The sequence below is a fragment of the Pyxicephalus adspersus genome, chromosome 6 (genome assembly GCF_032062135.1).
Source record: "Pyxicephalus adspersus chromosome 6, UCB_Pads_2.0, whole genome shotgun sequence".
In the NCBI taxonomy this organism is placed as follows: domain Eukaryota; kingdom Metazoa; phylum Chordata; class Amphibia; order Anura; family Pyxicephalidae; genus Pyxicephalus; species Pyxicephalus adspersus.
In genome coordinates this window covers 21165693-21184328 of record NC_092863.1, presented here as the reverse complement: position 1 = coordinate 21184328, position 18636 = coordinate 21165693, and the positions used below count along the sequence as shown (strand labels likewise).

At 38.9% G+C, this 18636-nt stretch overlaps 1 protein-coding gene across 1 annotated transcript in view; it reads left to right on the top strand.

The window, feature by feature from the left end:
- Positions 1–7272: 7272 nt before the first annotated feature.
- The window catches only part of ARHGAP23 (Rho GTPase activating protein 23), a 157869-nt gene continuing 146505 nt past the window's right edge, over positions 7273–18636 (top strand). The window contains exon 1 of the mRNA XM_072414912.1: positions 7273–7426. Coding sequence (XP_072271013.1) covers positions 7373–7426 — 54 coding nt within the window. The 5' untranslated portion in view covers positions 7273–7372. The remainder of the gene's footprint in view (positions 7427–18636) is intronic.

The window sequence follows — 18636 nt, the reverse complement described above, 5'->3', positions numbered from 1 at the left end:
TTATGTTACATCCCCTCATACCTCTATACCAGTGATTATGCAAGAAATGTAAAGGTTTGGTATACTAAGCAACTTTAAGGTTAATTACAATAAAACAGAGGCCTTAAATGTATTATTACCACCTGCAAGGGTGTCTGTTTTAAAAAGTAATTTTCCTTTTAGATGGCAAACTCAAGGCATTAAATATCTAGGGGTCACTATTCCATCTAATCTACCTGACACTGCTGAATATAACTACAAACCTTTGTTGAGGACTATAGATTCTGCTCTATGCTCATACACTCACTTACAACTTTCATGGCTGGGGAGAGTGGATGTGGTTAAAATGTACATTCTGCCTAAGGTCTTATACTTCTTCTCCACGCTTGCATTTACCCCTCCTAATTAATTTTTTCCCGTTTGGATCATTTGATATACTCCTTCATTTGGCATGGGAAAAAACGCCTGTATAAATCAATTAATACTTACTAGGAAGAAGCTTACAGGTGGTCTAGCTGTCCCTGATTTTAAACTGTACTACAAAGCTGTGGTACTATAGAATACTAGACTGGACTCACAATAAGAACCACAAAGCTTGGGTAATGATTAATAAATCAATGTTTTCAGACCCTTTACATTTAGCTCCCTGGATATGGCCACAACTTAGACCCCAATCACCTTTAACACCACCTACTGTATCTCAGACTCTGTTGGTGTGGGACGATCTGCTGAAGCAAGGGGTCCTTTCATCTAGACCCAGTCCACTCTCTCTGTTTTTCCGAAATCCGGATTTCACCCCATCTCCAAGTGTCTAAATTTTTGATTTGGAATATCAGTGACCATCCCAGAATCAGCCAGATCCCTTCCATGCAGGACTTACGGGTGCATGGACACCAAGATGGAATTACCTGGTTGGCGTATTTCCAATTGCGAGATTTTCTCCAATCTCAGGGCCCATTAACCAACATTTCTAGATCTCTTACGACTTTTGAATTTTTTTTTTTTTTGCAAAATGATAGAGTGACTCATGGCATAGCGTTCATAAATGATATTCTCTTAACAGAACTTCGAACCACCAGGCCCCACTTTTTTAAATACTGGGAACATGAATTAGGATGTAGGTTAGACCCTGCTGAGATAGAAAAGTCTTGTACATATGCACATAAATTATCTAGATCAGCTAGAGACCAAGAAAGAAGTTATAAGATCCTTAGCAGATGGTACAAATGTCCAATATCTATACATAGATTTAACCCACATACTCCCCACTTTGCTGGAGATGTGTACATGACCCTGGCTCCATGTTGCATATATGGAGTTCTTGACCATCTGTTGCTACATTGTGGAATAAGATATTTGCAGTCTACAATAAGATCATGGATGAGGATCTAGCACCAAGTCCATACATTACGGTACTTTGCTTGCTATCCTTCCTGGCTCTAATAAAGCTGTTAAAAGAGGTCTTCTGCCCCACTATATAGTGGCGGACAGAAGATTATTGCTCGACATTGGGATTCCTCCGAAGGTCCTACTATGGTGGAATGGATTACAGAAATGGATAGTATAGTGAGCTTTGAATGTCAAATACTCCAGGAAGAAAATGAGCCACGTCATAACATAGAATGGGATATATGGGAAATATTTAGGCTGTCCCCTGATGTTCAAACATACCTCCAGTGAACAAAACATGTAGTATGTTTCTTATAAGACTGTGTCCCCTTTCCAATTTAATAAGGTGACTGTGTGTACCTAAGGTAATTTACTACATCCTGAGTCTGCAACAACTTAAAGATATAATTACCAGCAGAATTTGTATATCCTGACCAGCCATGTGATCTACCACTTTCTATGTTATTATTACACAGTATTTATATAGCACCATCATATTATGCAGCGCTGTACAAAGTCCATAGTCATGTCACTAACTGTCCCTCAAAGGTGCTCACAATCTAATGTCCCTACCATAGTCATATGTCATTTAAGGTCAATTTTGGGGGGAAGCCAATTAACCTCAGTGCATGATTTTTGAGTTGTTGGAGGAAACCCACACAGACACAGGGAGAATCTGCAAACTCCATGCAGATAGCGTCCTGGCCAAGCTTTGAACCTGGGACCTAGTGCTGCAAAGGCAGGAGTGCTAACCACCAAGCCACTGTGCTGCCCACGTGTAAAATTGTTTTTGAATAAGTGTATGATACTATTTAATACTTTTATTTCCTGTCATTGCTTTTTTCTTGATCCCCTCCCCCCAACCACTTTTTGGGTTGTCTATTCCTGAATTATGTTCTTCTTGGTTTGTTTGTTTGTTTGTATGTTTTTGAAATATCAATAAAGACATATTATACATATTAAACATTTGCCAAATATAAACTCTTTCTCTCACCTTATTTTATTAAATATCTTGACTGGCAAGGCCAAAATAATTTAACTCCCACACATGTGCAGGAGTTTATTCCTGGCTGCCAGGGGTAAGTAGTGTACACTGAGCTGCACATGGGTAGCTCAGTGTACAAAACAAACAGACCTGCCTGTTTGCAAACATTGAAGAAAAGTTTGCAAACAGGCAAGTGTGTTTGTTTTGTTGCAGAAGGGACATCACCTGTCCTGTCTGCAATAGTGAATCTGCCTGCTCATAATTTTTGTCTTTACTGTTTAGTTCTGCTTTAAAGAAAACATTTTATACATAACATTTTTTTATCCCTGTGTTTTTTCTTGTGCTGCCAGCTGACACATTACTTAAAGTATATCTTTTACTTACTTGGATACTTTGATAAATTAAGGAAGGATTAAAACTTCTGTCTGGTTTTACTGTGTTTATGAGAGATTTAAACTGCATGTCCCACTGACACTGAGAAAATCTGCAATAGGGACACTGATGGTCTATGTGTTAAAGTGTGTTCTTTAGGAGATCCACAAAGTTTATTTTGTACCTATTTTTTAGTCAAGGCATTTTGGTGAGGAAGGCCAGAACTGTTTCCAGTAATCAACTGAATATCAGTTATAGCAGATTCGGTTGAAATACTAATATTTTGTCAGATCTGTTCCCACGCACATACACAAAATGGATCCCATACATCATACAATGCTTCAGCTAAGAGCTGCCCTCAATTGCTGCTCCTAACACACATTTGTGTAATAACACGGGAAGTCTTCTATGTGGAAAAAGAGGAAAGAGGCCCAGGAAGAGGTTAATGTGGAGAGTAACGCCCTTTTCCTGTTTAAAAAATAATTCTTTTTTTATTTTGGCTTAAGGAAACCAAAAATTCCTTAGCCTGGGACGTGGGTATGTGCATGAGTGCGGCACATAGATTTCTTACACACACACACACACACAGACACACACACACACACACACACATATATAAGCTGCCATATTGCCATGTAGCTGATTCTCCTTCATATGCTTGACAGCAATTTATTTACTCTGCTCCTAAAGTGCTAAGGATTTGAAAGAAAACATTGTGGAGCTTTTAAGTGAGAGCCTGATTTATTAAAGCTCTCCAAGAGTTTAGAAGATAGATCATGGGAGGACCTAGATGATCCAGCAAACATGGAAAGGGTTTCTTCAAACTCATTTGATATTAATTAGCAAATGTTTTAAATCCTTGATCAGATCTATGTCAGCATTGCTGGATCACCTATGTACTCTCATTATAGTCTATATTATCAAATTCTTAAAGAGCTTTAATAAATCAGGCCCATGGTGTTTACATTAGGTAGGTATTCCAGACATATTTAATGATATCAACTGCTCACCTTGTGCAGTACACCAAAATAAATTAGATCACACCTTTATTATTAAGAGCATCTGTTTTCCTTCAATGAATAAATTGGCCTTGTCTTTACTTATACTCAACCAAACAAATTAGTGTAAATGCCTTTATTATTGTAAATTGACCTGTTTTAGGCCGAGAAACAACCCTTTATTTAGAATAAGAGTAACAGCATTGAAATGACAGCTTAACAACCACACGCCATCTGGTCTCTGCAGAACCAGCACCACTTAGCTCCGCTACCAGGCCACTTACATACCAAAGTGCATTGGGGTGCAGTCCCTAAATTTTTACTTATTTGTCACAAAACTATAACTATCATACTATTCTATCCTGTCTGCTTCACTATTTTGAACCCTAATTTCTCTAGAACAGGGAGGTTTACAAAACCGAAAATGTAGGTGCAAGCCTTTTTACACATACCTGCCCACTTCTAACACCTGAACCCCACTTCTCTAAAAAAAGGAGTGCAAATAAACAAAATTAAAAATTGCAAGTGGGGGACACCTGTGGCTAACATGCCCTACAATTTAATTGCTATTGCATGATCAGAACATAAAAAACTCTGCCCATCAAACTGCGCTTCCTTGTTACACTTTATTGTTCTCTGGATTGTGGGGGTGCAGGTAAACAAAATTAAACATGCAAGTGGGGGACCATTGTGGGTAAGACCCCCTAAAATGTTACCGCCATGACCCGATCAAAACATGATGCCCTGTTACGCATTACTGTTCTCTTCTAACACCTGAACCCCAATTTATCTGGAATGGGGGAGGTGCAGGTAAACAAAAGTAAAGGTACAACTGGGGGACAACTGTGGCTAAGACCTCCTGAAATGTCATCACTATGGCATTAACAGAACATAAAAAACTCTACACATCAAAACATGCTGCCCTGTGGAACATTACTGTTTGTTTCTAACACTTGAACCCCAATTTATCTAGAACGTGGGGGTGCAGGTATACAAAATTAAAGATGCATTATGGCATTTATATCTCCAGTATTCAGCGGGGAATATGATTTCTCTTTTGTTGGACCACAAGACCCTAATGCTTTCTGGGAACGCTATGAAGCTTATCGTAAAGACGATACAAGCAGTCATAGCCTAGTCCCACTGTACACAAGCAAAATTTAATTGAGCCTATAACAATATTGGTTAGGAATTAATATATCCCCTTAGCGGATTTGTCAGTTTGGTTGGGAAATGCTGACATTTTATTCTTGCAAGAGACTCTGCTCAGTTCTCTGACCTATATCCATCCAGCAAAAAGGCAGTTAAGGTGCGAATCTTCCTTCTGGTCTCTTTCGGCTGAGCATTACAGTGGAGCTGCGGTCCTTTTTAAAACCAGTAAGGTAACTTTTTGGTGAATTATTGAAGTAAAAATGGGGAGATGTATGGTTACCGATGCCATTGTGGGGGGGCAGGGCCTGCGCCTTATAAACATCTTTGGGCCTCAGACAAAATGGCAAATACCTCTTCAACAAGGTTAAGCCGTTTCTTTTTTACTACCCAGAAGATTATCTTTGGAGGTAATTTTAACACCATTATTAGACCTAAAGGCAGGAAAGGTGTCAGAGACCAGCTGGAAAGTTTTTTTTTGTACCAGAGACGGTTAGACAGGCAGCTCTGGTGGATGCACACATTAACCTCCCTAGCGGTCTAATTCCATCCAAATTTCCATGCAAAAAGCGGTACAATTTTTTGCATGGAAATTTATTTTTCATTGTAGGCTGTGATTCTTAGGCATAACTCACTGATATTTAATGAATTTAATAATAAACTTTAGGTCCTGGGGACCAGAATGATGCTGAGGGACAGCGACAGAGCAAGGTGTGTTTTTTTTTTTTTTAAGTTAAAAGCTACCCCAAGTGTGACTCGGGATTACCGCTTTTTTAATGTAAAATCCACCCCAAGTCACACTCGGGATTACCGCTGGGGGGGTTAAGCAGTACCCAGATGACACAGGGTTCACATTAAGGGAGGAACTTCAGGACTTGCTTCAGTGTTCCTTTATATACTTCTTAGATTTGGTAACATGGATTGATTTTTGATATAGGGCTACATGCATGGGGATGGGTTTGTGCTTCTTGGCCTTGCTTAGTATGTTAGAGATGTATTTTCTTGTTTATGTAAAAATATATATTTTTCTTTGCTTGGTGTATTTTGGTATATGGCCTGTGATCATGAGTTTTGAGTTTGGCATAATAAACTGGTATTTATTTCTTCTATTATGTATATATTGTAAATATGTTTTTGTATGTTTGCAAGATTCCAATAAAAAACTACGGCTACGTACACACGTCAGATGATTCTCAGGGCTGAGAATCGGGCGTGTGTACAGTGCTTGTTGTCCGTACAACTGTCCTGGCGGATCCATGGACGAGGAATGATAGTAATGAAAGTGAACGGGAGAGAGCACAGCGGGGTGCTGCTTCGTCATTTTCCACTCTCCATAGAGCAGAATGTACAACGCTTGTTCATGCATCGTGCTGATCCTTCACGATCCTTTCCAACAACAATTATTGTACGTGTGTACCCAGCCCAAGGCTACGTACACACATTAGACTTTTGTCGTTGGAAAGGATTTTTCACAATTTTTTATGTTTTTTCCCCAGATGAAGCTGAGTTTACAAAAAGCAATTACAGTAAATGTTGTAGAGGTATTACTATTTGATCTGATCCATCAAGTTGGTATACATATTCCCCAAAGTGACATTTGATTTTACATTTTAAGATAGGACTACTACCATTGATATCTTTACATTTTTTTCAGGAAATAAAATATGGATCAATATTTTGCACGTATTGTGCATGCATTCATAAATCTCCAGTAGTATTATTAATAAACAGGATCACTCATAACCTCATCACACGCATTGATACAAGACTTTTCTAGAGCTGCCCCAATTCTCTGGAATTGTCCTTGTCCTATTCGTCTTGCTCCTACTTTATACTCACTTAAAAGAGCACCTTGCCTACCCGTCTTCTTCTGTCTTTTGAAACCCTCACTACTTCCCACCACTACATATCCCCCTCCTATTGTGTGTAAAGTCCCCCACCTACTAGATTGTAAGCTCTTCGGGGCAGGCTCCTCTCCTCCTGTATCACTGTCTGTATAAGTCTGCCATTTGGAACCCCTATTTATTGTACAGCGCTGCGTAATATGTTAGCGCTATATAAATCCTGTTTAATATTAATAATAATAATAATAATAATAGAGCGCAAACATATTACGCAGCGCTGTACATTAAATAGGGGTTGCAAATGACAGACAGATACAGACACAGGAGGAGGAGGGGGTCCTGGCCTGAAGTAGTAATTTTGATAGATATTCATCCCTACTCTCATTGGCATCAGTAGTGCTAATTGTTGTCTTACATATCTCCATCTCTAGCCAGTCTCCTTCCTTTTCCCTGTGTTCTCTGCGTCTGCCTGTCCCTCACCAGTGACAGCTCTGCTCCCTCCTCACATCAGCTCTGCCCTGTATAACCCCCTCGCCTCCATCAGCAGGAGGGGGAGGGGAGATCCTCTGTCATCCTGTGAGGAGGGAGAGACACACCAAGAGCCTGAGAGAAGGAAGGGTCCGGCCATTACCGGGGATTCTCGGTTATTTCACCAAATGAATGGCGTAGCTTTCTGCCTTGTGGGATCCCCGTCTTCCCCAACCGCTCAGGTAGGAGAAGTGTTGGACCGGTGGCCTCAGAGCTGGGACATAGGGTGGGGCTGGAGTGAAAGCGGGGGTAGATAGAGTGTGAAGGGGCCTGCCCTATACTGTGCGAGCATTGTATTCTCATGTACACATGGACAGCCCTGCCATCTATGGCTTTATCTATACGTCAAATAGCACAAATCTTACATATATCATACATAGCTGACCATATACATAATATTAAATAATATGTTTGTGATATATTTATGTGATTTCAGCACATGTTTTACAATTCCTATTAATTTATATTATTCTTTGCTATACAAAGCTTATACAATAGGTTTCTGGATTTTTTTGCATGTCAAACATGTTGCATGGTAAATTCTTTGTGTACAAATGTAAGAATGACACTGACAGATATGAGTGATAAAAACAAGATAGAGTAGAGACACGTTTGTTCCTGTTCTCATGGAATGAGATTGACACATTACAATGATTGATAATAGACATGATAGTAATAATCTTAGCCAGGGATTAAATCTAAAATATATTTTCGTTCTGCTTTGATGATACAGGCTTACAAATGTGTTGGCTTTGGATATATATATCATTTAGGTTTCATACTCATGGATTATTACCTAGCTTTATTTAAATGTATACAGAAGATTTACAGAAATGTTGCTGATTAAATGAAACCACAACAAACTAGTTAGGAGTGGGCTGCCGCAGTCAGTGTGAAATTCTGGCATAGAAAGCTTCTTCCAATTGGCCTGCTCTAACATGTATTTTACAGGCCTGCCAGTCACTGTTACTTTCCTTAGCATGGAGTTGTCATAGCAACAGTCAGGGCTGGATCTCCCTAAAATCTTGTTTTTTTCCACTTATCACACTTTATTAGGTTATAATTTGCAATTAGCAAAGATGTATAATGATGCAGCCTAATTCGACTCCTAAAATTGGTTCTGAAAACAATGTAGGCTTTGTATTCTTGACCATGCATATTTCTTTGTGGGTATTGTTTAAGTCTTTTAATTGAGTCATTGCTCTGGAATGTCTTGGAAAAATTGCATATGTCGTGTAAATTGTATATTTTTTTCTGTGTAACTCTGAAGCTGAGTTTAACCCCCCCAATTAAAAAGAGGTAACATATACCCCTTACCTATCTTGGGTGGTTATTCGGCAAAAACTTACATCCAAGCCAAGGAAATCTTTTTTTCAATGACCATTTTTGGTGCATGTTCTGTCCCTCATGGTATCAGGAGCTGCTGTCACTGACTGGCCTTCTCCTAATGGGCCACTGTTTAAAGCAGAATGAAACCTAAAAGTAAACAAAATGCCAGCCGGCAAATTTTTGTCTCTTCCCGACCTCCAGCTGGCATTTTTGCTCAGTTTTCTTCTGAGTGTTCAGGATCTTGAGTCCTCTTGATTGGCCAGGCAAGAATTTATTATTATTAGTAAACAGGATTTATAAAGCCCCAACATTACGCAGCGCTGTACATTAAATAGGGGTTGCAAATGACAGACTAATACAGACGTTGATACAGGAGGAGAGGCCCCTGCCCCGAAGAGCTTACAATCTAGTAGGTGGGGGAATTTACACACAATAGGAGGGGAGATATGTAGTGGTGGGAAGTAGTGATGGTTTCAAAAGACAGAAGATGGGTAGGCAAGGTGAAAAAATGGGTTTTGAGCGCTCTTTTAAGTGAGCATAAAGTAGGAGCAAGCGGAATAGGACGAGGAAGACCATTCCAGAGAGTTGGGGCAGCTCTAGAGAAGTCTTGTATACATGCGTGTGATAAGGTTATGAGTGATCATGTTTATTAATATTAATAATACTACTGGGGATTTATGAATTATTGCATGCACAATACATGCAAAATAATGATGCATATTTTATTTCCTGAAAAAAATGTAAAGATATCAATGGTAGTAGTCGTATCTTAAAATGTAAAATCAAATGTCACTTTGGGGACAAAAGACAGAAGAAGATGGGTAGGCAAGTTTGAAAAAATGGAATGTAACTTTCATGTACATGAGAAGTTCATTTATTCCTAGTAGCCAGCTATGCTGGGATTCATTGTGAAATGCAGATCATTTCTAAATACCATTTTAATTTGCCTCTCATCTTTTACCACATATATTAAAAGTAGCTTTTATTTTGCTGTCTCTTGATGTAAACTGTCCTAAAATGGAACTTTAGTTAAAATTACCTTTACCCTTACCTTTACTTTCGTAGAGCCCTTGATTCGGTCCGCATTGTCCTGGCTTCTTCCTTCATCCCGGCTCTGGGCTCCTCCATCTTTTCCCTTTTTGCCTACGTTACCTGGCCTTGCACTACACAGGGAGATTGGGTGGCATAACCTGTTGTAAATGTAAAAAAAAAGAGTGCAGATCTCACTGCTAATGCATGAGATAGGAACTTTTTTTTAAATGCCTGGAAAAGCCCCTTCAGCGCATGCCTGAAGCCTCCTGAGATAAGTGACGTAGGTTTCCCCAGAGGCTCCCATTCAGTCTAAAAGCTACGTACACACTTCCAATGATTCTTGCCTGATAATCAGTGCAAGGACGATACTGGACGAGAATCTGAAGTGTGTTTAGCGCGCGTTGTTCATCGCCCGAACGGCTGTCCTGGCGGATCCACAGGCGATGAACGATTGTAATGCAAGGGAAAGGAGAGTGCGCGCAGTGGTGTGCGGATCCTTCGTTCTCCCCCTTCCCTCTGCATAGAGCAGAACAGTGATGTATGTATAGCACTCGTTCATGCATCGTGCAGTGCATAGTCCTTGAAAAGGATCGTGAAAGATTATTTCCAACTACTATAATTTGAAGTGTGTAGGCGGCTTTACACTCCTCGTGTTAAAGACATAAAAGGAGGGGCTTTGCCTTTTTTCCAGGCATTAACAAAAAAACACACTTTTTTACTTAATATAAAAGGGTTATCTACCAGTTTATATAAAGTAAAAATGGTGAATTTTTTTCTTTTTAATAATACAACAATTTCTTCCCACCCAGCTTAAAAAGATGTCATATATATATATATATATATATATATATATATATATATATATATATATATATATATATATATAAAATTATATCAAAAATCATAACCTGATATTTCTACATGTCAAATAATTTACAAGTAGGTGTAGTATAGTAAAATAACAAATCAAAAAACAACAGACCTAGTCATTACATGCATGCTGCTGATTCTGTTTAATTGAATCAATAATCACTTGTTCAAAATAATAGCAGTTCAGTTAGCGTTCAGTTAGTGAGGTCATTCATTCTGTGAAAAAAACAAATGCCAGTTACGGCCCTTTTTAAGGAAGGAAGGCAGCAAATGTACAAGCGGGTTATGGTGCAATCTGAGTAAAATGGGTCATTCTGGCATTATTCGGAAGAACAACATACTTAAAATAAAAAGTTGATTGGAGAGGGGGAAACATATAAAAAATATAGAGAATGATAGTCTGCTCAGCTAAAATGATGGATATAAAAAATAAATAATGGATAGAAAAATAGCCAAAATGGCAAAGCCAATGATCAGTTCCAGAAGGATTGAAAAAGCCCTAAAGTTTTCTGTGTGTACTGTTTTAATTAGAAGCCTAGCTAGAAGTGAAATTGGCTTTTTTTTCTTCCCAATAAAGAAAAGGCTCCTTCTGCACATGCCAGAGATCTACCCTTTTATGTTAAGAAAGATTTGGAGTTTAGGTCCGCTTTAAATTGGAATTGCAAATGACAAATGGATACAAACAATGACACAGGAGAAGCGGATCTTGCCTGAATGAGCTTACAGTCTAAGATTTGGGGATGTTTTTTTTACTGTGGTGTTTTTTTTTTTTGTTTGCATACCATGGATCATGGATCAATTTTTGAATACTTTAAAATACTTGAAAAGGTTGTGTTGCCGTATGCCAAAGAGGAAGTGTCCCTGAAATTTGTGTTTCATTAAGACAACAACCCCAAACACACCAGTAAACAAGCAACATCACTTTTTTCCAGACCAACAGGATTGATGTTATAGAGTTGGCAGCCCAATCCCCAGACCTTAATCTAATAGAAGACTTGTCAGTGACATCAAAAATGCTGTTTCTGAAGCAACTCAAAGAAATGCAGAAAAATTGTGGAATGTAGTCCAATTATCCTGGGCTGAAATACCTGTTCACAAGTGCCGGAAGTTGGTGGACTCCATGCAAGACAGGTGTGCAGCAGTTCTCAGAAACCATGATTATACGACTAAATATTAGTTCAGTGATTCAAAGGAAAGAAAATCAAAATCTTGAAACAGTTTTTAGTTTATACAGTGAATGTAAGGAAGAATGCATCAAGTACTATTTTTCCGAACTATAGTCCCTTTTTTGTACTTTTTGTAAAAGGAATAACACAAATTTGATACTTTTTATTCATGGTTTGATTTGGAATAGAACCTTCAGTGTTCCCAATGCATTTGCGTGAAAGAAAATCTATTTTCTTATATAAGGATTTTGAGCTTTATTCACTTTTTTAAAAACACTATTCTCAACACAACTGTATTTATCTTGTAAGTAACTACACAAACCAAACTATATCCCTAAAACACTTGTCAGAGTATCCACCACACGTCCTTTTCACGTATTCTTTAAGCTATCAGGAATAAGTCAATTGGTCAATACTGCTTGAGCAAGGTCAATTAATGGGATAAAAAGGATAAAAGAAAAGAGGGATAACATTAGAGATAGGGGGAAGAGAATGGGCCATCCAAAGAGGCACTCCCTCTCTCCCAAACAAGAGGTCATCTCAAACTGCCCATGTCCCTACCTGGATGGACGAATTGTATCCAAGGTTTCCAGGTATGCAATTTGGTAAATTTGTTTTTCTAAGTTGATCATAATTTAATCTACTCTATATGGATCCTCTGAAAAAGGTTGTTTTTCCAGTTGTTACCTGTAGTAACTGAGGCTGCTAAGAAATTGTGGTGGGTGAATTTTTGTTGTCAAGGTTTTGATTCTACAATGAGAGAGGGCATGCCTGCTTTTTTTGTGATAACATTAGTGAACAGAGTTAAGCCAAAACCCTGGACTAAAAAGTAGAGGGAGAAAATGGACAGTTCCACCAAATGTCTTTATCTTTAGTTGAAATGCAGTCCTGAAATAAGTGCCGGGACGGGTGCTGTTAATATGTGAGATCCTTGATGAAGCCATATACCATCTTATTATCACTTTATAGGCGGCTACCTCCGTGGTACACATTGAGGGAACATTTTGCCCAAATTGCCGACCGGCCCTTGACTGGTTTGATTTGTTTATAATGTTTCCTATTTACCTACGTATAGGTGCCTGAAGTAATGTGGTCAAGAATGTAGCTAAGCACACAGTGAGGAGATGTATTTGAGGGAGGGGTAGTTGTTTTGGACAACAGTGACTTGAGTGTGAAATACCCCATATTTATAAAATATTACAAAATCCATGGAGGTCACAAACAGCAACTCCACTGAAAACTTATGATTATATTCTCACTTGGACTTTCATTTTCTTGGTACCCCTGTTGTGTTCTTTGTACAACATTTATAGATGTATTAGGATAGAGGAAAAAAAGGAGGAGGTAGAAAGAAAAAATAAAGCAGGACAGGTATGGATGGAGGAAGGTCCATTCTGCAGTGTAACACCCATTGGCTAACATGTATGAAAACATATAATAGGTGGGGTGTGTACTCATAAGAAACCATAAATATCCTCCGGGTGGATTATGTGTTGAAAAACGTATCTTTGGTATTATGTAGGACTAGAGGTCAGATGTTCCATATTCATAATTTTATTTTCTCTTTTAAACTACAAAAAATGACTTTTAACCAATCCATCCTTCAGGGATGGTAATTTTCTATAGGTAATAGATAGAGATTCAGTGATATGCTTGCTTGTCTTTGGGTCTGCCTTAAGAAGAAGCCAAAATTGTTTAAGTATATTCTTCATCTTCTGATGATCTTGTGAGTATCTGGTGATAATATTTGTTCTATGTTCTAACCTCTGGTCCTTCTTGCCAAACAACAACTGTGTGCGGGATAACTTATTGGCTCTTTTATATGCTTTCTTATGTGTTCTCTGACTGTAACCTCTCAATCGAAGTCTATTTCGTAAATACTGAGCTGCTATTTGGAAATCATTTCCTTGAGTGCAAATTCTACGCAATCTCACATATTGTGAGTAAGGGATAATGTTCCTAAGATTCAAAGGATGTGCACTTCTCACTGATAAGATTGTATTGCCTGCAGTGGTGTTTTTTGTGAGACTTACCTCCAATGTACCAATTTTGCTATGTAATGTTTGATGACACTTTTGAAATATCTAGGAATGTTATTTTGAATATAGGGTTGCAGTGTCCCTTATCGAGGTCACTATGCTGTAACCTTCCTATCTTGTTTTTATTATGATATATTAATAAAAATAATTTTATAGATTTTTATATGCCTTTAAAGTCCCATTTTTCTGCACATATCCAATTTGTCTATTAGTTGGGATGTGGCATATCATAATTCATTACAATCCTGTTGATTATCACTGACCAACAAACCTCCTATTTTGAAAAAGTAAGAACATGACAATTGATTATTTTTGCATAATCTCCCGAACCTTTGCCCAATATTGTTTCAACACTGGACATGCCTAAAAGATATGCAGCTGTGAACTTACATCATTGTTACATCACCAGCAGAAGTCTGGGATTGTTGGGAACACATGGTGTACTTATCCCAGTGTTCTTTACCATAGATTTTTTTGATGGGTGGAGTTCTTTATGTTAGCGGTGAAATTTTAGAGGGTGTTAGCCACAGGTGACCCCCACTTGCACCTCAAATTTTGTTCAGCTGTACCCCCCGGGGTTCCTGAGAAATTAGGGTTCAAGTGTTAGAAGCCTCCAGCAATGAGTAACAGGGTAGATTTTTATGATGGGCAGAGTTCTTTAAATTCTGACGATGCCTTAGCAATGAAATTTTAGGGTGTGTTAGCCCCTTACCAAAGAAAATTACCTTTTATTTACGAATAGGCTTACGCATGAGTTAGCTGGTTTGGATGAGCAGTTCAAATATTTCATTTCCCATAATGGACTCCATTTGCTAGGTTGTGGACTTGGAGTTGTTTTAATGAGACTGGGTTTGTGGTTCTCATTCAGAGTAGAGATGATCTTTCCCAATGTGTGTTCAGATCAGTATGAAGGGTTATTGCCATGTATATAAAAAATGTCGGCACTGAAAAATGTCTAGGTAGATCCCATTTTGCAGCATGATACGTGACAGATCAACATGGATTTAATAGAGGTGTCCCTGAAATTCCAGGTACATTTGTTTTCTGACAGCTGAAAATATTGTCTCCTTTTTTTATAGAAGGTAAGCTCAACAAAAAAGTCTCAGTGGGCCATTAGCAAGGTGCTCAGTGAATAGGATCGACTATAGGTATAGTGGAGAACAGTTTCTGAAAGAGGGCATTTCATGTGAAGAGTTCAGTCATGCTGCCAAATGAAAGCCTAATCCACAGCATGGATCTGAATGGTTGTGTGGGGGCATCACTTACATTTTGTTGACACTTTATAGCTCTGACACTGAAAGGCTAAAGGAGCGTGTCTCCAAAGAGAGTGGATAGGGTGAACTTTTACCCAACCATGACTATAGCTGAGAACTGGGAGCTGCTGTGGAGGCAATCAGCCCTTTCCTAGCTGTCAACTACCTACCTGAGGCTGTCTCAGCTGAGACTACATTTTATAACTTTATCTATCAGTCAGCAACATATATATGTTATTGGTCTTGAAAGCAAAACTAAAATAAAAATTTGCTCCTTGCATATATGGGTTTGTACGGTCTGGAAACGCTGAATACTCTTTTTCACACCACTTGTTTTCATACTCTGCACTGTGCATTCTCTATTCTTCACCACCTCTTACCCATTCTATGAGCTGTACATTCCCTATTTCTCACTGTGCATTCACTATTTCCCAATGCCCAATTTTGTGTTGTGCATTGTGCGTTTACGTTACTGCCTCATTCCTGCTTATACTCTTTTCAATCAGGTTTATTATGTCAGCAGTTGCTGGTGTCAAGTAGTGCTCCAAAATTCTTTTTAAAGGAATTCAAAATGTTGTCTCTCAGTAAATTGTATGTGCAGAAAATCATATGTATTGGAAAAGTTACATTTTTTAAAAATTATTGTGCAGAGGCTTAAATATGTCTTTAAGACACTTGTGGCAAAACACATATTATGTAGGTACAAAGATTGTGGCACATGTGATTTCATGTAAGTTGACTAAAGTTTTAATTAACCATGCTCATTTAGGCTTCCCCTACTATCAACAAAGAGTGGCCACACCCAACATTTTTTTTTGGTGAACCCCATCAATGTTCTTTTAATGGTTTCCAGGGTTCATCTGGTTATTTTATAATCCTATTGTAATTTTTACTTTTCATGTATTAATTTTCTGTTGATGCTTTCTTAAAATAATAATAATTTTGTACGTAGGTATTAGTACAGTAAATTTCTTTAATTTTGATCCCTGGACTGGAAATGTAAAAATGACAAATGAATTAAAAAAATTACTCCTGTGATTATCTATTGTCTCACTATACATAAAACTTCAAATGATTAACCTATCTCTCTCGGCTTACAAAAGTGTTGATTCATTTTTTTTTTTATTTTTATTTTTTTTAATTAAAAGTTCCTAAACTCAGAATCTTTACTTTATATAAAAGGGTAGACAACCCTATTATTTAAAGTAAAAATGTTTCTATTTTATTTTTTAAAAAGGGTGCAGCATTGCCCCTTAATTCTTGATCGCCTGGGCAATTATGAATGAATAGGAGCGCAGAGCCCTTCAGGATACCTACGTCACGCATTCCAGGAGGCTCTTGGCTGCTCCTTGTGTGCATGTCCAAGCATCTCAGGCATGCGTAAAAGGAGCCTTTTTATCAATAGGAAAAAAACGTTCCGTCTCACGCATGCGCAGTGATGGGACAGGACGACGCGGGATCTGATGGAAAAAACATCCCTACAGATAGACTGATCTGCGGGATTGAAAGTAAGTCTGATTTTTTTTTTTGTTGTTTTGGGTTAGTTTTGGGTTTACTTTCACTTTAAACTTTTCTGCGACTTTAATGTGTTAAGTATATATGTGTATGTTTACATGTGATATGTTTTCATTTAATGAATATGCAGTGTTCACCCACCCAGACCAAATTTGCTAAGAAAATTTCCTGGCACTTTTCCTTTCCTGTCTGGGTAGTTGGCCATCATCATGCAGCTGCTCTGTTCTGGCTTTATGCAGAGAGAGCTGGACAGCCTGCCAGCTCTGTTGGGATGATTGGGACAATGTATGCACAATGTTTCTTTCTAATGCTGGGTCTATACTACGTTTTTGAAAACGTATGTAAACGTTCCTACTGCATTTATATGCCTTTTTATGCACTCCTATTAGCGTTTTAAAGCTTGCCATTAAAACGCTGGAAAACGTCTATACCGTGTTTCCCGTGGTTTCCTGCGTTTTTACTGCGTTGTCAAAGTGTTTATGTTTTAAGTGCTTATAAACATGGGAGAAACGTCCTGGTGTAGATTAGCCCATTGAAATGCATAGTAATTTCAAACATGGCCTTTTAAAGCCTCAGGTTTGGGGGAAAGTGTTGGAAAAAACGTCTGTGTAGACTAAGCCTAAGGCTATGTTAAGACTTGCTTTAGCAAAACGCAGCTTTTGCTCCTAGGTGAATACTGCTGTGACAAATGTGAGCAAGTCGCCTTTCTGGTATCTCGAATTGGAGAGCTGGAGAAGCGCATTGCAACACTGAAATTAGTGGATCACCTTGAGAGGGGTCTCCTGCTCACTGAGCAGGCAGTTAATGGCTTAGATGCAGAGGCTGAAGAGGTTAATCAGGATGAACATGTAGGGAGTTGGGTTACTGTATCTAGAGCGAGTGGTAGCGGCTCCCAGAAAAGTAGGGCCAGCCCTGTGTTTGAGCACCCCAACATATTTGCAAAGTTATGTGAAGATGTGCAGGTGGCGGACCCAGTGGTGGGATTTTACTGCTACCCTTAACGGCCAACCGAGCGGCCCATCTAGTAGTGGTGGGGAGGGAAACACAGGAAGAAAAAGGCAATTGGTTGTCATAGGGGATTCAATATTCAGGAGGTGGACCGTGGTCATGTGGTGGATAGAGTGGACAAATTACTGGGAGGGGCTGGACAGCACCCAGCTGTCTTGGTCAATGTTGGAACCAATGACAAGATAAATGGAAGATGGAGGATCCTTAAAAATCAGTTTACTAGGTTTCAAGTTGAAGGAAAGGACCTCCAAGGGTATGTTCTCTGGAATATTGCCTGGATTATTGCCTGTGCCATGCGCAACACAGGAAAGGCGATTAGACAGCTAAACGCATGGCTTAAGTCCTGGTGCAAAAAGGAAGGGTTTGGCTTCATAGAGCACTGGGCTGACTTTTCATTGCGGTACAACCTGTATGCCAGAGATGGTTTGCACCTAATGAAAGGGGGTAGGCTGTGCTAGGGGAAAGATTTAGGGGAATGGTGGAGGGATATTTAAACTAGGACAGAGGGGTGTGGGACAGTTAAATAATGTGGCAGAAAGGTTAGTCAGGGGCCAGACACTAGTGGAGGGTGGATTGGGGATAGTTGGGGGGAGGGTTATGGATAAATGTATGGAGCTTCCCATGTTACAAACAAACATTGGCGCAGTACTAGTTGTACTGAAAAACAAAAAGATTTGGCAAACAACAATGTTAAAAGCAGCAATGGTTTAAAGAGCCCTTTCACCAATGCTAGAAGTCAAGCAAACAAAATAGGGGAGTTGGAAGCCTTTAGGAGTGAGGAGAATTACTAAGTAGTTGGCATTGCTGAATCCTGGTTTGTTCTTCGCATGACTGGCCTGTCAAAATACCTGGGTATACTTTCTTTTGCAAAGACAGAGTTAAACGAAAGGGTGGTGATGTCTGTCTGTATGTGAGAAGTGATCTAAAAGTGAATGTGAAAGAAGAAATTGTGGATGAAGCAAACGATGAGGTTGAGGCATTATGGGTTGAGTTGAATGTTGGGTTGAATAACACACAAATGAGTATTAGAGTCTGCTATAGGCCCCCAGTGCTAAGGAAGAAATAGAAAATCATCTACTAGCACAGATAGAAAAAAGCAGCAAAAAGTGGAATTGTTTTAATCATGGGGGATTTCAACTACTCTGATATTGACTGGAGTAATGGCACTACAGGAACAGCA